The sequence below is a fragment of the Lepidochelys kempii genome, chromosome 2 (assembly GCF_965140285.1).
Source record: "Lepidochelys kempii isolate rLepKem1 chromosome 2, rLepKem1.hap1, whole genome shotgun sequence".
Taxonomy (NCBI): Eukaryota; Metazoa; Chordata; order Testudines; family Cheloniidae; genus Lepidochelys; species Lepidochelys kempii.
In genome coordinates this window covers 270,052,065-270,071,037 of record NC_136381.1, presented here as the reverse complement: position 1 = coordinate 270,071,037, position 18,973 = coordinate 270,052,065, and the positions used below count along the sequence as shown (strand labels likewise).

At 69.2% G+C, this 18,973-nt stretch overlaps 1 protein-coding gene across 1 annotated transcript in view; it reads right to left on the bottom strand.

The window, feature by feature from the left end:
• The window catches only part of LOC140906204 (SCO-spondin), a 122,405-nt gene that overhangs the window by 25,069 nt on the left and 78,363 nt on the right, over positions 1–18,973 (bottom strand). Inside the window, 21 exon segments of the mRNA XM_078851346.1 lie at positions 265–432; positions 1,449–1,658; positions 2,233–2,400; positions 3,392–3,432; positions 3,604–3,613; positions 3,877–4,097; positions 5,039–5,199; positions 6,513–6,679; positions 7,129–7,278; positions 7,603–7,829; positions 8,510–8,606; positions 8,787–8,984; positions 10,590–10,674; positions 10,676–10,761; positions 12,370–12,570; positions 13,065–13,111; positions 13,546–13,715; positions 14,820–14,899; positions 16,871–17,041; positions 17,630–17,682; positions 17,769–17,863. Coding sequence (XP_078707472.1) covers positions 265–432; positions 1,449–1,658; positions 2,233–2,400; positions 3,392–3,432; positions 3,604–3,613; positions 3,877–4,097; positions 5,039–5,199; positions 6,513–6,679; positions 7,129–7,278; positions 7,603–7,829; positions 8,510–8,606; positions 8,787–8,984; positions 10,590–10,674; positions 10,676–10,761; positions 12,370–12,570; positions 13,065–13,111; positions 13,546–13,715; positions 14,820–14,899; positions 16,871–17,041; positions 17,630–17,682; positions 17,769–17,863 — 2,806 coding nt within the window.

The following is an 18,973-nucleotide window of genomic DNA, read 5'->3' as shown; positions in this document are numbered from 1 at the left end:
CTGGCCCTGCATGCCCCCAGGCCGTGCCCCCAGCTGCACTCGGCCAGCGCCAAGTGTCTCCTGGGCCTGGCGGCTCAGCGCCGGGAGCGCCGGGTGGCAGGCCGTGCACCCTGCTCACTCTGCCTATGACGGGCACTGGAGGGACGGGGAGCCTCCTTCCCAGCTCCCAGGGCCCCTCCCTCCATGGCCCCCGTCCAGCCAGGCGCCAGCCTCCCAGCGCAGAAGGCCTGGAGCGCCCCTTCCCCAGCCCCCCGCACTCCCTACCGCAGGGTCGGGGGTTGCAGACGCGCCCCTGGTACTTCTCCCCTGGGCAGTGGGACCCTCCGTTCTTGGGCGGGGGGCTGGTGCAGGTACGAGTGCGCACGGAGCGGCCCCCCCCGCAGGTGCGGTCGCACCACGACCACGGGCTCCACTTGGACCAGGCTCCGGCCACTGGCTCACGGAGACGCCGACAGGCATGGTGGGGGGAGAGACGGGGGAGGGGAGAACAGCCGTTAATGCCAGACGCAGCCCGGCCCCCAGCCGTGGGCACAGGGCTCTGCCCAGGCCTCACCACGAGGCCCGGCCGACCCTCCCAGCTCACGCCAGGCTGCCCTGGGCCAAACCCTCCCATGGGGCTGGGCACTGGCTGCGGGTGCATCCCAGAGGGGAAGAGCCGGCACCAGTGTCCACGTGTGGCACCATCAGCAAGGCGGGGGTGCTCTGGGTGCCCACTCTGCCTGGGGCTGTGGACGTGTGTGACGAAGTGGGACTGTTCTTAATGTTTCCTCTGAATAGTGTGGGGGTGCCTCAGTTTCCCCTAGGCAGTTCTTAAGTCTCTAGGGGGTGGGGTAAGGGTGTATGATCGTTGCAGAGCCCTAGAGGGCAGGTGTGTGCAGGGGTCTGGACACAGAGAATGGCCGACACCCTGTTTCCTGGCCACTGGTGGCCTGGGCCCTTCTCCCCTGCAAGATGAGAGCTGAAGGGTTGGAGAACAAAGGAATCAGGTGACCTCCTGGCCTGGGAAAGGGACAAAGCCCAGAGTGGGGGGGGAGGCTGAAGGGAGTTTCAGTTTGGGGCTGGGTGGTCAAACGCAGGGAACCCCAAGGCTGGGGCCTAAGCTCCCTGCCCCCCAGAAGGACTTGACTGAGGGGTCCTGGGGGTACCCACAGGCTCTGTTTTGGGCTGTGTTCCTGTTGTCCAATAAACCTTCCGTTTTACCGGCTGGCTGAGAGTCACGGTGAATCCCAGGAATTGGGGTGCAGGGCCCGGACTCCCCCACACTCCGTGACAGCGTGTCACAGCCAGCGGGCAGGGAGGGGTTAATCTCCTGGCTCCTCCATTCCATGTGAGGTACAGCCGAGGGGCGCGACATGGGGCACTGAGGGGCTCGGAGGGCCAGTGCGCCCCTGGGCGAGGCAGCCGGCCTGGGGCAGCGACGCCAGCGTCCCCCGTGCCCAAGGCCCTACCTTTGCAGGCCTGCAGGTTGCAGAAGCGCTGCTCGGTGTTTGCGGTCAGGATGCCCTGGCACCAGAGCCCCCGCTCGCCGGGGGGGTGGTAGGTGCGCAGACGTCCCTGCTGGCCCACGCCGCAGCTGCGGGAACACTCGCTCCATGGCGCCCACGGGGTCCAGCTGCAGTTCCTGCCGGCGCACTCCTCACCCAGGCACGGGGGCGCATCTGCGGGGCACGGAGCAGAGATGCGGTGAGTCCACCCGGGGGTCGCTCCGCAGCAGGGAAGGAGGGAGCTCGGGCTGGGTGAGCGGGGGCCTGGGGTGGGGTGAGCTGGAGGGTTTGGATGGGCTGAGCCAGAAGGCAGTGTAAGCTGGGGGGCAGGGAGGAGGAGCTCAGGGCGATCAGTGGGTGATCCTGTGAGGGCTGGACAGGGCGAGCTGGGGGTGTCCCTGCACGGGAGTTCAGGGCACTTGGGACGATGGTGCACTTGTCACCCTGGAGGCAGCCCCTGTTCTCTGCCCAGCTGCCCAGCCCCAGGGATCCCACACTGCTCTGGTGCTGGCCTGCTACCCGGGGCTGCTGGTCGGTGCCCGTCACTTGTGGCCCTTCGAGGGACTCTCCTAGCTGGGCAGAGCATGGACCGGGTCTGAGGTGCACCCGCACCCCACACCCAGCCAGGCCGGTGCACTGCAGCCCTGTCCTGCCCGTGGGGTCAGGGGGCGGCTCGGATCCCTTGGCCCCCCGCCCGGTGTCTCACTGTGCACCGGGGCAGGTTACACGCCCGGTCTGGATGCCTCACCTGTGCACTGGGGCAGGTTACATGCCCGCTCCTGGAACGACTCCCCGGTGCAGTTGGCTCCTCCCCCACAGACCCGGGTCCGGGTTTTCCTGGCTGGGAACTCGGGATCGGTGCAGGTTTTGGAGCAGGGGCTCCAGGGGGACCAGAGGCTGAAGCCCTCCTCATAGCCTGGAGCGTAGGGGAAGGGGGCAGCAGGGGTTAACTCACTGCTCGTGGCCTCAAACCGCTTCCAGACCCCACCCCTTGGGGGAGCAGGAACGCAGCCCTGCTACAGGGGGAAACTGAGGCCCAGAGGGGAAGGGACTTACCCAAGGTCACAGAGAGCCAATGGCAGGTCTGGGGTAGAACCCAGGAGTCCTGATTCCCACTTCACTGCTCTAACCGCTAGAACCCACTGCCCCCTCAGCTGGGGTAGAACCCAGGAGTCCTTGATTCCCCCACCCCCCACTTGAACCACTAGACCCCACTGCCCTCCCAGACCTAGAGCCCAGCACGGGGTCCGTCCACTCGACGCAGGCTGCAGGCGAGGGGTGCCAGGTGACTTGTGCCCCTTCCGCCTGCAGGGTCAGCAGACGGGCTGCAGCCTCGCCAGGCGGTGGAGCCTGGTGCACTCTCCCCTTCCTGGGGAAGCAGGGCCCTCAGGCAAGGCTCCAGCTCTGACCCCCGTGTTTGTAACAGCCCTGCCCGCCCGCCCCGAGCAGGCCCCTGGGAGCCCCCGCCTCTCCCCTCACCTGGCACACTGGAGACAGGCTCCTTCGTGGGACCAGGCGCCACTGGGGAGGGCAGAAGAAAGAAGGGAGAGTTACGGGGCTGCCAGCTTCCTCGCATGCCCGCTGCCAGGCTGGGCCGGCCCGCAGGAGCTCTGCCAGCAGCACCAGCCCCTCTGCTCACCGGCGCAGCCAGAGAAGGGTGGTGAGGGCCCGGCTCACGGCCATGAGAACCCCAGGGGAGGCGATGTCTGCGAGCCGAGGGCCTGGGGCCCAGTGGGAGGCGCAGGTGAAGTCGGTGGGGGGATGTTCATGGCTAACGACAGCCATCAGCTGGAGCTGAGTCCGACGCTGCCTCCTGGAAACAGCGTGAGTTCTGCCTGGCGGAGGGAGTGACCCTGGGCCCAGCCGGCCCGCGGACGCGGCGGGTTCTCACACCCGGGTCTCTCTACCAGAGCCGCTGCAGCTCAGCCAGCCGGGGCCGGGGCGGGTTCTCCAGCACTGGGCGCCTGCGAGCCGTGCCTGAAAAGCCAAGGGGCCCGTGTGGCCCTTGCTGTGCTCTACGGGCAGGCCTGCTGAGCGCCACGGCATGGCAGCAGAGCGGACAGTGCCTCCCCGGCCTCAGAGCTGCTTGCTCGCCAGGTGGGGGCTCTAACGCGCCCACGTCGGGACCCCTCTGGGCAGTGCCCAACATTCACAGGCCAGAGCCTCCAGGAGGGTAAGCCAGTGCCAGCTGGAGCTGGTCCATCCAGAGCCAGCAGCAGCGAGGGATCTGCCGGGCCAGTGCTAACCCCCAGGGAACTCGTGGAGCGAGCTAACTGCCAGTGGCATGGAGGGGAGGCTGGACACGGCCAGCCCTGCCCGTCTCGCCCGCCCCCACGAGGAATCCGGGGGCACAGGGGAGAGCGGGTCTGCAGAGCCCCCAATGCCCACTCACCGGGGCAGTCTGGTGTCTGGCAGTACTTGATGTCAGTCCGAGGGCCCACGCAGTCCTTCCCTCCGTTGGCAGGAGGGGGGCTGGTGCAGCCCCGTGCCCTGGTCATGTGCCCCAACCCCCCGCAGCTCACGGAGCAGGGTGTCCAGGGGCTCCAGGGCGTGAAGCCGCCATCCAGTGGGCACCGGGTGAAGGAGCAATTCAGCTGGCCATTGTGGCAGGTGCTAGAAGGGAACGGCCAGGAGAGGTCAGAACGGCCCGGCACGGGCAGGGTCCGAACAATCAGGAGGGGCAGCCCCTGGCAGGGGAGGGTGTAGCAGAGACGCAGGTCCCGAACGCAGCCCATGGGTGGATGGGCCCACTGCAGAGCTGGGGAGGCAGGGCAGTAAGGCCCTGCAGCCAAGGAAGGGGCAGTTCAGGGCACAGCCCGGGCAGAGCAGCAGATGTTTCTGGGACGGCTCAACTCCAGAAAGGCGGTAGTGGGGCCTTGCCGAGCTCTGGCCCAGCCCACTCTCTAGGGCCACCCCACACACAGCGCTCACATCCCAGAACTGTACACGGCCCCAGAACAAGCGCTGGGTGGATGGGGTTAGGCTGGTAGCTCCCAGCATTGAGACCCTGTAAATTCCCTTCTAAGCCAGCCAGGTTCCAGAAGCACAAGCCCTGCACGGCCCCACATTCTGCAATGGGGTTTGTAGGTCCCACGCAGCCACCAGGCCGGGACTCAGCCGGTCCCTGGGGAGAGGGATGCACCCGGAGAGCTCAGCTGGTCGCCCTCCTGGGGCCTGTTCCCAGCTCTCGCTGGCTGCTCAGCACATTGTCACAGGCCCCGGGTGTAAGTGGTTCCGTGGGATCAGGCTGGCTGTGCTGCCAGCCATGGGCCACACTCCCAGCCACGGGCCACGCTGTTCCCCATCCCAGTCCTGGGGGAGGCGCGTGGGGTTCGGCTCAGCCCCCCGTGGAGCAGGGTTTCCTTGCTCTGACTGATCTGGGAGGAGCAGCTCTCAAACCAGCGCTGGGGGCGAGAGGAGGGAAGAGGGCCACACCCAGACACCGGTGTCCTGGAGCGCCGGCTAGGCTCGGTCCAGCCCCCCTGCAGAGCCAGAGCCGCAATGGCAGACACAGCCCCGCAGCCGGGGCGGGGCCATCGCGCAGGCGGACTCACCAGGTGCTGCAGGGGGAGCGGATGGTGTCGCGGGGCTGCACCTCCTGGCCCAGAGGGACCCAGCGGCCCTGGGAGGTGAGCACGGCCGCGAGGGTGCTGGCGTTTGCCGAATGGTTCTGGAGCTTCTGCAGGGTCTCCTCGGTGACCAGGCAGGGGCACTCCTGCATGGGAGGCAAAAACGGCGGTGGTCGCTTCGGGGGTAGGCGCCCCTCCGGCATGGAGAACACAGGGACTGGGCCTCTGCCCTGCCACGGGCTAATGCTGGTGGACGGGCACCTGAGAGCAGCCGCAGCCACCCCAGAGAGCCACCCCCATGCTGCAGGGCTCTGGGCTCGAAGGGCCATTGGCCTGGTGCATCCCCGCCTGTGCGCCCACAGCCGGGGACGGCCTCGCCAGCTGTGACGAAGTGGGACTGTTCTTAATGTTTCCTCTGAATAGTGTGGGGGTGCCTCAGTTTCCCCTAGGCAGTTCTTAAGTCTCTAGGGGGTGGGGTAAGGGTGTATGATTGTTGCAGAGCCCTAGAGGGCAGGGGTGTGCAGGGGTCTGGACACAGAGAATGGCCAACACCCTGTTTCCTGGCCACTGATGGCCTGGGCCCTTCTCCCTGCGAGGTGAGAGCTAAAGGGCTGGAGAACAAAGGAATCAGGTGACCTCCTGGCCCGGAAAAGGGACAAAGCCCAGAGGATGAGGGGCTGGAGGGAGTTTCAGTTTGGGGCTGGCTGGGACATAGAGTGAAGTGCAGACGTGGTTGTCTGGCTCACTGGCTCCTAAAATGGACCCAGCTGAGGGGTCCTGTTCTCTGCACCTACAAGCTCTGTGTTAGACCATGTTCCTGTCGTCTAATAAATCTTCTGTTTTACTGGCCGGCTGAGAGTCCCGTCTGACTGCGGAGTTGTGGGGCAGGACCCCCTGGCTTCCCCAGGACCCCGCCTGGGCGGACTCGCTGTGGGAAGCGCACGGAGGGGCAGAGGAGGCTGAATGCTCCGAGGTCAGACCCGGGAAGGTGGAAGCTGGGTGAGCTGTGTGTCCTGCAGACAGGCTGCTCACAGGAAGGCGACTGCCCCAGAGTCCTGACTGGCTTCATGGGGAGCAGTTCCAGAGCATCGCCCAGGGACTCCATGACGCCATGTATCCCCGCACCCACAATGTACTGGGGCATGGCTTAGCCCATGTATCCCTGCACCCACAATGCACTGGGGTGTGGCTTAGCTCACGTATCCCCCCACCCACAATTCACTGGGGCATGGTTGAGCTCACGTATCCCCCCCACAATGCACTGGGGCGTGGCTTAGCCCATGTATCCCCCCACCCACAATGCACTGGGGTGTGGCTTCGCTCACGTATCCCCCCACCCACAATGCACTGGGGCGTGGCTTCGCTCAAGTGCCATGGGCAGGAAGCTGAGCGGGGCTGCCCATGCCATGCTGCTCTCTGCCCCGCTGCAGAGCGAGGAAACGGCCGGCGGGCGCCTGACCTGGACGCAAGCTCCGTCGTGCTGGTAGGTGCCCGCTGGGCAGTGGCAGCCCTCCTCACAGCCGTCGGAGAAGCAGTCCATCTGGCGGGTGAGGTGGGCACAGCTGTACGGGCAGCCCTCCTCCTGCAGGCACTCCCGGTACAGGCGCCCCGCCGGGCAGCCCACCTCTGCGGGGAGGGCGACAGACAGGCCTGAGCTCCCTGTGCTTGGGGCCTGGGAGGGGGGTGTCCTGTCCCCCTCCCGCTGCTGCAGAGCCAGCCCCGGCCCTCCTCCCACCGGCCGCCTCACCCTGCTCTTCAGCAGATGCGGGGGGCGCCTATCTTTGGGGGCTACTCACTGAGACAGGGCAGTGGGGGGTTACTCCCCGAGGAGCGGGAGCCAGTCAGGGAAGGAGGGCAGTGGGGGAGTTCTCACAATAGGGGGCAGTTAATCCCCAAGGCGGGGATTGGGGCCGTTACTCCCTGGGTGGAAGAGGGGACGGGGCAGTTACTCCCTGGGCGGGGGAGGAGACGGGGGCAGTTACTCCCCGAGGGGGGGGCAGGAGATGGGGGCAGCTACTCCCTGGGGGGGGCAGTTATTCCCCGGGGGAGCCGGTTACTCCCCAGGGGTCACTCACCAAGGCAGACCTGGGTGTGGCAGGTCTTGCTCTGCACGGCCAGCCCCTGGCAGGCCGGCTGGCGACATCGGCGCTTGCGGATCTGCTCTCCCCCGCCACAGGACACGCTGCATGGGGCCCACGGGGACCAGTCGCTCCACAGCGCCTCCTCTGCGGGGGGCAGGGCACAGACACTGGGTACCATGGGCCCCCACCACCAGCACCGTCTGTCCCCCGCCGGTACTCGTCCGCCCACGGCCCTCCCGCTGCCCCCGCGCCAGGCCTCTGCTCCCGGGGCAGAGCTCTGACGTCCCAGACGGAGACAGGCCCCGGCTTGGTCAGGGTCTGTAGGTGCCACCGTGACCCTGCTGTGCAGGGAAAGGGCCTGGGCGCAGCCAGGATGTGCCCTGTAACACTGTCGCCCCAGTGCAGTGGGGCATGGGGGTCAGCACCCCCAATATGCCCCCCTGCAGTGCCCCATGCCCCGGCTCTCACCTTGGCAGGGCGGCTCGCCCTGGTGGCAGGCTCGCTGCTGCTGGCTGTCCCCGGTGCAGCCCCTGCCCCCGTGTTGGGGGGCCGGGTTATCGCACTCTCGGAAGCGGAACTGGGTGCCCTCCTGGCAGCGCTGGGGACAGGGCGACCACGGCCCCCAGGCCCCCCAGCCGCCGTCCAGCCGGCACGCAGGGTCAGCGCGGCACTGCAGGTGCCCGTCCTCACAGGTGCTGCGGGGAGGGGAGAGCGCGTTACCGCCCGGGGGGGCTGCCCACCGGCCACGCAGCCCACAACCGCACCTGCATCCAACACCCCTGTCCCAGCCCTGGGCAGCCACAGACTAGAGCCCTGCATGCCCGGTGCCCAGGCTGGGAGAGAAAAGCCTGGCACTGCCCCAGAGCCCAGCTCCGATGAGCCACCCAGGCCTCCCCTCCCCCTGGGCACTGTCCCAGAGCCCAGCCCCGATGAGCCACCCAGGCCTCCCCTCCCCCTGGGCACTGTCCCAGAGCCCAGCCCCGATGAGCCACCCAGGCCTCCCCTCTGCCCCGGGCGCTGCCCCAGAGCCCAAGGCCCTGCCCAGCCGCCCTGGGCTGCCCCTGGACAGAGGCTGCAGCTCCGCAAGGCCTGGGGGAGGATCCGTCTCCTTGGCTCACTCAGTCATCTCTGGCCAGATGCCAGGCGGGGCCCTGGAGAGGGGGTGGGTTGCGGTGAGGGGGTTTGCCAGTGGCACCTGCCCCTTAGACCGCCCCGAGGCCCAGCAGCTCCCAGCTCCCAGAGCCACCCGCAGCCCCCCGGGGATGGGGGTTTGGACTCCGCTACCCAGGACGGATGTGGGCAGTGCCATCCCCGTTCCGGCCCCCAGGGTGCCTAGGGGAGGGGGCCCCGAGTGCCCGCGGAGCCCAGCACTCACCAGTTCTGGCAGGGCCCGTACACCGTCTGCCCAGGCTGCGCGTACTCCCAGGGCACGGGGCCAGCCCAGGACGAGAGGGGCTGCTGCTCTGGAGCCTCTGCGGGGAGACGGGCGGGGGCGTCACCCTCCCGTAAAGCCACAGACGCACCCCCCCACTACCCCTGCACTGCTCCCACGTGCCCAGCCCCCTGTACCCTCCTTGCAGCCCCCTCCCCTCCCCCGGGCCGTGGAGGTTTCCTGGGTGCACCGTCCCCGCCAGCCCCAGGCCCGCACTCACCCAGGGAGCCGTTGCGGTACTTGCAGGAGCACTGTGCCGGGCTCACACACGCCCCGTCCTGGAGGAGCTGGCCAGCGGGGCAGCCGCACGAGGGCTGGCACTGGGGGCTGTCCAGGCAGGCCGCGTCCGCCTGCAGGTCCTCACAGGAGCGTGGGCAAGGTTTGCCACAGGCGAAAGCCACCTGCCCCCCGCCGCAGCCTGTGGGGAGAGAGCTGGGGTCACCCCCACCCGCAAACCCGGCAGCGCCCGGCACACGGCGTGGGCCACACTGCCCTCCAGGGCTGCCACTGCCGGGCACGGTGCTGGGGGAAGCACGGCCAATGCCCGGGTTGTACAGGGAGCGGCAAGGAAATCAGGCAGCCACACAGGCCGCTCTAGCCATCTGTGACGACGTGGGGGGTTCTCTTGGTTTTTCCAATGGTTTGCATGCAGAGGGGGGCGGGACTCAGTTTCCCTGGGTGTTATTGGTTTAACAAGGTGGTGGGAGAGGGAGTTTGTTGTTACAGGGGGCCAGCGAACGGCCTGGAGAATGGAGACCCAGCGACGGGTGACCGGGAAGCCCAGCTTGGGAGTCACAGCCGGTTCTGGACGGTGGCAGGACAGTGGGCTGCGGAGAGGGGACCCCAGTGACCCGACCAGCCGGTTCCAGCCAGAGGGGCCAGAGGACAGAGGAGGGGAGAGGGGGCCCAGGAGACCAGGTTTACCTGGATAGAAGACAATTGACAGAGGTGGGACTTGGGGGAGGTGATATCAGATGCCCAGCTGGGAAGGGGGCGGGCTCGGGACTGGAGAGAGGGAGCAGGCAGAGCCCCCTGGATGCAGGACAGACCTAGATGTGCTGTGCTGAGGGAGGCCAGGCCTGCGGCCCGGAGAGTTTCCTGGGCTGGGTTCAGACGCTCACTAAACCCTCCTGATTTACGCTGGCTGAGAGTCGCTCCAGTCTAGAGAACAGGGTTGCATTATTCCCTCTAGGAGTGGGGAGATCGGGGGGCACTGCTCCCTCTGGGGATGGGGAGATTGGGGGGGGGCATTGCTCCCTCTGGGAGTGGAGGCCCCAGGGGTCCACAGTGAGGGGACTCCCTGAGGGGCCTGAAGGGGGTTCCCCCCAGGGACCACATGGGGCCATGAGTGGGTACAACCTGTGACTCCATGACACCATCAGCCCTGCCCAGGGCAGCAGATGGGCAGGGGTGAGGATGAGGCTGGCAGGACTGTGGGGGTGGCCACCAGCCGGGTCTCCAAGGAGCAGCTGGGCTGCCAGGGTAGCATTCCCACCTCGTCCCCAGCCGCTCCCTGCCCCTGGCGTGGGTGGCATCGCGGCACCGTGAGCGCTGCTGGATCTTCAGCCACAAGCGCAGCGACCCGTCCGGCTCCACCCAGCCTGCCCCTGCTACCCTGCGCCCTGCCCCGCAGGTCCTGCGGCCCGGTCAGCCCCTGGGCCCGGCCCCTGCCCTGGCCACCGCTTCCACTCCACCGCAGCCGGGCTGCCGCCATGTGGGCCACGGGCCTGACAGCGAGGGGGCCGGGCCGGGTGAAGGGGGCCAAGGTGCGGGGCCAGGCCGGGTGACCCCGGGAAGGGGCAGAGGCTGGGGGGCTCTGAGGGGGTGTGGTGGGATGGGAGCAAGATCACACAGAGGCCGGGCGGCCATGCCAGGCCCAGCGATGGCTCCCAGGGGGACTTGGCCCCATTTCCCACGGCAGAACACTGGGGCTGGGCGCAAATCTGTACGGCAAGGCCCCGCTGGGCGTCGTGCCCCAGTGCAGTGCCCCCTCGGGGGGTCGGCGCCTGGGCCGGTCTCTCACCTTCACACACGGTGTCTCCATCGTGGCAGGCGCGGCTCTGCCGGGCTTCTCCGGGGCAGGGCAAGCCCCCGAAGCGGGCGGGGGGGGCTGCTGCACTCCCGGCTCCGTGCCGACTCCCCGGCGCAGGCGGTGCAGGCCGACCATGGCCCCCAGGAACTCCAGCCACCGTCCACTGCAAACCACCCCCGGAGAGGTGAGCCCGGCTCCCCGAACCTCGGCTGGCTGGGCCTGGAGCCCCTAGGCCTGCCGTAAACCCCCAGGGTGGGCAGGGCTGCAGGCCAGAGTAACACAGGGACCCTGCCTGGGGTTGGGATACCGGAGGGACGGAGAATGTCTCGAGGTTGGGGCTATATCTGGGTGGGGGACCCAGTGTCGGCTCCAGATAGGGTCCATACCAGGGCAATGGCAGCTGGCACTGGGGCGGTACCTGTGGGGGCAGAGTGGGCTCTGGGGCAGTACCCAGGCAGGGGGGAGCAGGTGCTGCGGCCATACCTGGGAGGGGAGGAGACTGGGGATGTACCCAGGCAGGAGAAGTGGGCTCTGAGGCCATACCGGGTGTGGGGAGGGGCTGCCGGCCTGGCTCGGGGTATACCCAGCGGGGGGAGGGGACTCTGGCTGGGCTCTGGCCGTACCTGGCGGGGGGAGGGGCCGCTGACTGTACCCGGTGGGGGGAGGGGCTGCCGGCCGTGCTCGGGGTCGTACCTGGCGGGGGGGAGGGGCCGCTGACTGTACCCAGCGGGGGGAGGGGCCGCCGGCTGGGCTCGGGGCCGTACCCGGCGGGGGGAGGGGCTGCCGGCCGGGCTCAGGGCCATACCCTGCGGGGGGAGGGGCCGCTGACTGTACCCGGTGGGGGGAGGGGCCGCCGGCCAGGCTCGGGGCCGTACCCGGCGGGGGGAGGGGCCGCTGGCCGGGCTCGGGGCCGTACCCGGTGGGGGGAGGGGCCGCTGACTGTACCCGGTGGGGGGAGGGGCCGCCGGCCGGGCTCGGGGCCGTACCCGGTGGGGGGAGGGGCTGCCGGCCGGGCTCGGGGCCGTACCCGGCGGGGGGAGGGGCCGCTGACTGTACCCGGTGGGGGGAGGGGCCGCCAGCCGGGCTCGGGGCCGTACCCGGTGGGGGGAGGGGCTGCCGGCCGGGCTCAGGGCCATACCCTGCGGGGGGAGGGGCCGCTGACTGTACCCGGTGGGGGGAGGGGCCGCCGGCCAGGCTCGGGGCCGTACCCGGTGGGGGGAGGGGCCGCCGGCCGGGCTTGGGGCCGTACCCGGCGGGGGGAGGGGCCGCTGACTGTACCCGGTGGGGGGAGGGGCCGCCGGCCGGGCTCGGGGCCGTACCCGGTGGGGGGAGGGGCTGCCGGCGGGGGGAGGGGCCGCTGACTGTACCCGGCGGGGGGAGGGGCCGCCGGCCGGGCTCGGGGCCGTACCCGGCAGGGGGAGGGGCCGCCGGCCGGGCTCGGGGCCGTACCCGGTGGGGGGAGGGGCTGCCGGCGGGGGGAGGGGCCGCTGACTGTACCCGGCGGGGGGAGGGGCCGCCGGCCGGGCTCGGGGCCGTACCCGGCGGGGGAGGGGCCGCCGGCCGGGCTCGGGGCCGTACCCGGCGGGGGGAGGGGCCGCCGGCCGGGCTCGGGGCCGTACCCGGCGGGGGGAGGGGCTGCTGACTGTACCCGGCGGGGGGAGGAGCCGCCGGTCGGGCTCGGGGCCGTACCCGGTGGGGGGAGGGGCCGCCGGCCAGGCTCGGGGCCGTACCCGGCGGGGGGAGGGGCCGCCGGCCGGGCTCGGGGCCGTACCGGGGCAGAAGGCAGCCGAGGGGCACTCCTTGTGCTGGAGCTGGGCGCCGGTGTCCCCGTGACGCTCCTGCGCCCCGGCACAATCGGCCCCCCCATGCTGAGGTGTGGGGCAGGTGCAGCCGCGGTACCGCGTCACCACCTCACTTCCGCAGGTCCGGGAGCAGGGGGTCCATGGGGACCAGTCACACCAGCCTCCGGCCACTGGGGAGAGGGGCACAGAGCAGGGGGCGCTCAGGGGGTCTCTCCCAGCAGCCTAGGCCCCCTCCTACCCACCTCCCACCTTCTCCTCTCACCACCCCCACCTCCCTGCCCCCCTTCTCCCCTGGCTGCCCCCTGCCTTCTCCTCTCACCATCCGCCAACTCCTTGCCCCCTTTCCTCTTGCCACCCTCCACCTTCTCCCCTGCCCCCCCCTTTAGCAGGGAGGTGAGCAGGGGGAAGGGGGTCACGGGGGGGGCCACGTCCCCTCCAACCCTGCTACCCAATCAGTGTGTGGCCTGGGACCCTCTCCTCCCCCTTTCCCACCCCAGGGCCCCCCACCTAGACCCCACCCCGCTCCCATGGCATCCCCCAGGGCACCCATTCTCCATCCCACCCTAGGACCCTCTGCATCCCCCATCACACCCCTGGGGGCCCCATTACCCCGTGGGCCCCTCTCCACCCCCGGCGACCCCCCAGCGGCCGGCCGGGTACTCACCAGGGCAGGGCAGGCTGGTGCAGAGCAGCATCCCCCTGGTGCAGGTGCTGAGGAGGGAGTGGAGGGGCAGTGAGACCGCGGCATGGTGCGGGGGGAGGGGGCGCCAAGGGTTGGGACGGAGTCAGGGGGGACCCACAACGGACCGCCAGTGCCTCCAGCATGCCCACCTCCACCGGGAGACAGCCCCCCCTGCCCCCCACAGTACAGAGACCGCGCCTCGGTACCCTCGCCCCAGGAGCAGCGCACCCACCGCCACAATGCAGTCATCTCTGGGGCGTGGCAGCTCTGCCCCACTGGGCACACCTCCCCTCCACATCTCCTGCCCCACAGCCACCCCCTGTTCCTGGTTTCACTGCCCCACTAGGACCTCCTGCCGCGACCCAATGCACTGGGCATAGCAGGGCTTTGTGTCACGGACCAACGGGCGGCTCTTGACAACCGCTGCCCCCCATAACGCGCCCCACCTGCCAGTCTCGCTCACCAGTTGTTGCAGCCGTCCTGGTGGGCCACGGTCTCCCCCGGCAGGTACCTCTCCTGGGTGAGCAGGTCCAGGCAGGTGCAGTCCTGCCTCTCCACGCAGGCCGAGCCGTTGGCGTTCAGCACCCTGCCGCTGGTGCAGTAGCAGCCGGCCTCGCAGCTCCACATGCAGTGCTGGGGGCAGAGGGAGCGTCACGGGGTGGGGGAGACCCTGGGGTGCAGGGGCGGGGGGGCTATGGAGTCCCCTGTCGTTGCTGGGCAGGGAGTGTGACGAAGCGGGACTGTTCTTAATGTTTCCTCTGAATACTGTAGGGGTGCCTCAGTTTCCCCTAGGCATTTCTTAAGTCTCTAGGGGGTGGGATAAGGGGGTGTAACTGTTGCAGAGCAAAGGGTCAGTGCACGTAAATGGCCGACACTCTGTCTCCTGGCCACTGATGGAAGGTGAGAGTTCAAGGGGTGGAGAACAAAGGAATCCGGTGACCTCCTGGCCCGGGAAAGGGACAAAGCCCAGAGGAGGAGGGGGAGAGGAGGAGTCAGTTTGGGGCAGGCTGGGACATGGAGTGAAGGGCAGACGTGGTTGTCTGGCTCCCTGCCCCCCAAAATGGACGCGGCTGAGGGGTCCTGTTCTCTGCACCTACAAGCTCTGTTTTAGACCATGTTCCTGTCGTCTAATAAACCTTCTGTTTTACTGGCTGGCTGAGAGTCCCGTCTGACTGCGGAGTTGGGGGGCAGGACCCTCTGGCCTCCCCAGGTCCCCGCCTGGGCGGACTCGCTGTGGGAAGCGCACGGAGGGGCAGAGGAGGCTGAAGGCTCCGAGGTCAGAGCCAGGAAGGTGGAAGCCGGGTGAGCTGTGTGTCCTGCAGACAGGATGCTCAGAGAGGAGACTTCCCCAGAGTCCTGCCTGGCTTCGTGGGGAGCAGTTCCAGAGCATCGCCCGGGGACTCCGTGACAGGGAGGGGGACGAGGATACACACAGGCTGGATTCCCAGACCCCTTGGCCGGAGCAGGTGGCAACACCCCTATCGCTGCCCAGTCCGCCCCTCAGCCTCACCCACTGGGGGGCAGGGCCCTGTGGGGAGTGCGGGGGGAATGGAGGGACCACAGTGCCCTGGCAAAGCGGAGCAGCCTGGCTTGGCAGGGGAGAGGAGCCAGGTCTGGAGCAGGAGCTCTCCTCGCCCTACGGGACAGCAGCCCAGCCCAGCACCTGGCACCCAGGAATCCAGGGCCGGGGTGGGGCGGTCCCCTCGCTCCGGGGCCCAGGGGCGTTCGTTCCCTTACCGCGATGTCGTCGCAGGAACGGGGGCAGGAGGGGCCGCAGCGGCTGGCCATGGAGCCCTGCACGGTCGCGCAGTCCAGAGCTGGGGAGACGGGGAGAGGCCGGGGGTGAGGATGTGGCACGAAGAGCCTGGCACGCTCCAGTGGGCAGCACCTCGGCCCGGGCACCTCCCACAGCACAGACCTAGGTCAGCAGGGACGTGCTGTGGGGCACCAGCCACATCCCGCTCCCTACGGCCCCCGCCCCCTGCTGAGCCCCCGCCCCACTCCCCGCAGCCCCCACCCCCTGCCGAGCCCCCATCCAGCTCCCTGCAGCCCCCACCCCCTGCCGAGCCCCCACCCTGCTCCCCACAGCCCCCACCCCCTGCCGAGCCCCCACCCTGCTCCCCACAGCCCAGCGCCCCCTGCCGAGTCCCCGTCCAGCTCCCCACGGCCCCCCACCCCCTGCCGAGCCCCCGCCCCGCTCTCCACAGCCCCCACCCCCTGCCGAGCCCCCACCCTGCTCCCCACAGCCCAGCGCCCCCTGCCGAGTCCCCGTCCAGCTCCCCGCGGCCCCCCACCCCCTGCCGAGCCCCCGCCCCGCTCTCCACAGCCTCCACCCCGTGCCGAGCCCCCGTCCAGCTCCCTGTGGCCCAGCGCCCCCTGCCGAGCCCCCGTCCAGCTCCCCATGGCCCCCATCCCCTGCTGATCCCCCACCCCACTCCCCGCAGCTCCCGCCACATCCCCGCAGCCCCCGCCCCGCTCCCCGCAGCCCAGCACCCCACAGCACCATGCTAGGGCATTGGGGCCCCCTAGTGAGGCACCCCCATTTGCTGAAGCCCCAGGGGGCTGTGGTGCTTGTATAGAGCTTCCCCTGTTGTCTCACCCCTTAGCCATGGGAGGGGTCCGGGGGTTCCCCCACAGGGATAGCTGCCCTCCCCCATGGCACGCTCCGGTGGGGCTGCCTGCTCTCGGATCCGCCCCCCACGTACCTGGGCACTGCCCCGGGCGGCAGGCCTCCACCTGGGCGGGGGGCCCCTCGCAGTAGTCGCCGTGGCCCAGCGGGGCGGGGCTGTCGCAGGCTCGGGCCCGGCTCCGCAGCCCTTCCCCGCAGCTCTTGGTGCACTCGGTCCAGGGGCTCCACTCACTCCAGCCGCCGTCCCCTGGGGCAGAGCCGGGGGTGTCAGGCCCCCTGCCCCCCCTGGCCTGGGGCCCCCCTGTGTGTCTGGGGAAAGCCTCACTCCTCACCCAGCCTCCGTCCCCCCGGCCAGGGTCCCCCAGCACTGGGCACATGTCACCAGCCCCCAGCCCCACCCCAGGGGGCTGCTGGGGATGTGCAGGCCGCTTGCAGCCCCCCAGGGCCATTCCCAGCCCCTCCTCCCAGGCTGGCAGCAGCAGGTACGGCAGAGCGAGCAGTGCAGAGACCCTGGGGTCGCTCCTGGCACCGGGACACGCCCGCGGGGTCAGATGGAGCAGGGTCTTGTGCTGCCAGGCCTGGCTGCAAGGGGGGGGGGCTCTCCCGGGGCGGGCGGGGGCACACTCACTGGAGGGGGGGCTCTCCCGGGGCGGGCGGGGCACACTCACTGGAGCGGGGCGGGGGGCTCTCCTGGGGTGGGCGGGGCACACTCACTGGAGGGGGGGCTCTCCCGGGGCGGGTGGGGCACACTCACTGGAGCGGGGCGGGGGGCTCTCCCAGGATGGGTGGGGGCACACTCACTGGAGCAGGGCGGGGAGCTCTCCTGGGGTGGGCGGGGCACACTCACTGGAGCGGAGGGGCTCTCCCGGGGTGGGCGGGGCACACTCACTGGAGCGGGGCGGGGGGCTCTCCCGGGGCGGGCGGGGCACACTCACTGGAGCAGGGCGGGGGCTCTCCTGGGGTGGGAGGGGGCACACTCACTAGAGCAGGGCGGGGGCTCTCCCAGGGTCGGCAGGGGCACACTCACTGGAGCGGGTGGGCTCTCCCGGGACGGGCGGGGGCACACTCACTGGAGCAGGGGGGGCTCTCCTGGGACGGGTGGGGGCACACTCACTGGAGCAGGGGGGGGCTCTCCCGGGGTGGGTGGGGGCACACTCACTGGAGCAGGGCTGGACGTGGCAGGGCTGCTCCTCTCGCTCTGGCCCCCGGCAGGGCAGTCTGGACCCAGACGGGGGGGGGGCCGTGCAGAACCGGTACCGGTTCTGGAGCCCCAGCCCGCAGGAGGCTGAACACTCGCTCCAGGGCGTCCAGTCTGACCAGCTGCCGCTCACTGCCCGGGAGGAAACAGGGGCTGTCAGAGGCTGCCCCATGCCCCAGAGCGTGCCAAGCCAACAGGCCCCTGGACACTGCCAGCCCCCCACTGCTGCCCCCCCCCCCGTGAGGCCAAGCCCTGGCCTGAAGCCTGGGACACGCAGCCCGCAGCGGGGTTGGCCTTGAGCTGCCGGCCATGGGGAGCAGCGCTGGGAATGGGGCCAGCCCCTCGGTGGTCTCATGCCATTATGGGCTCCAGCCACCCACCGCTCCATGACGTGGAGGGGCTGGGGGCTCTGGGTGAGACGCCAACAGGCAACGTGCCACCCATCCCCACTGTCACCGGGACTGTCAGGGTCTCCATGCGGGAGCCCAGTGGGCCTCAGCGTGGCAGGGACCGGCAGGCCAGGGGCTCAGCAGGGCTCGCGGGAGGATCGGGGCAAGGGGCGTTCTGGTGTCACTCAGGAGATGGCTCAGGCTGTCAGCTGGACGCTGGGGTGGGGCCTCACGGGGCAGGTCCGGTTCCCGCCTCTTGGACTGGTTTCCCTGGCCGGGGGCCGGGTCAGCGGCCAGCGCTGCGCTCCCCAGCCCTAGCGCCAGCTCTCACCGTCCCCACAGGCCACCCGGGAGCAGTTGGAGATCCGGCCGGCCTCACAGGAGCTGGGCAGGGGAGAGAGCAAGCGGTTAGAGCCGAAGCACCGAGGAAGCGGCCCGGGAAGGGGGCAGCGTTGCAGAAGGGCACTGACCAGTTCTCACAGCCCTTGGGCACCACGTCTCCCGGGGCGTAGAGCACTCCGCCCTCGGCACAGGGGCACTCCCACTCCGCCACGCACAGGTTATTCTGGAAGCAGACGGCACAGCACAGAGCTTGCTTTCAGTGCGGCTTGTGAGAGCTCCCACAGGCATGCTCAGACCGAAACGGGACCCGCGGCTGGGACGACGGGCGCACAGTTAGTTGAGAGACCGGCCTGAGAGCAGCTAGCAAAGGTTCAGGGTCACACAGGGAGGGCGCAGGGGTCAGTCCTGGGACCAGGACCAGACAATACTCTCATTAGTGACTTGGATAAGGGAGAGGAGAGGATGCTATACCATGTCCAGATGAGGCCCGGCTGGGAGGGGCCGCAGCCGCTCCGGAGGACAGGGTTAGAATTCAAAGTGATCTTGACCAAATAGAGAATTGGTCTGAGATCAACAAACTGAAATTCAATAAAGACAAGTGCAAATTACTGCACCTAGGAAAGAAAAGTTAAAATCCACAGCTATCCCATGGGTGGCCGTGCTGCTGGAGAGGAGCTGGGGGCTAGAGTGGCTCACCAGTGCGACCCAGGTGTGAACCGGGCTAATCTCACTCCGGGTGTATGCACAGGAGTGTGGTATGTGACACGGGAGGTCATGGGTCCCATTCTAGACACCGCAGGTCAGGAAAGATGTGGCCAAATTGCAGAGTTGAGAGGAGAGGACAACACTGATTGAAGGTTTAGCAAACCTGAGCTGTGAGGGGTCAAGTCCTGGGAACAGAAGCCTGAGGGGGAAGCTGATCAGAGCCTGGGGTGGCGGGGGGAGGCAGGAAGGGGGGTTGGTTACAAAGAGGACGGTTCCCCTGCCTGCTGGAGGCAGGACAAGCAGCAATGGGTCCATCTGCAGCAAGGGGGAGTTGGGCTCCACGCTGGCGAATCGTTCTAGCTCTCAGGGGAGCTCGGCTCTGGACCAGGCACCCAAGGGTGGATGTGGGATCCCCGTCACTGGAGGTGTTCAAGAACAGGCTGGACGCTCCCGTCAGGGCTGGGCTAGGGTTACTTGGTCCTGCCCCAGTGCAAGGGGCTGGACGTGGTGACCTCTTGAGGTCCCTTCCAGGCAGGGGTGGGCATGCTTGGGCATGGGCCCCCCAATAATTGTCAGGCATGGAACTCCTGCAGCCCCAGGGCCGCGGGGAGGAGAGCGAGCTCCTGCC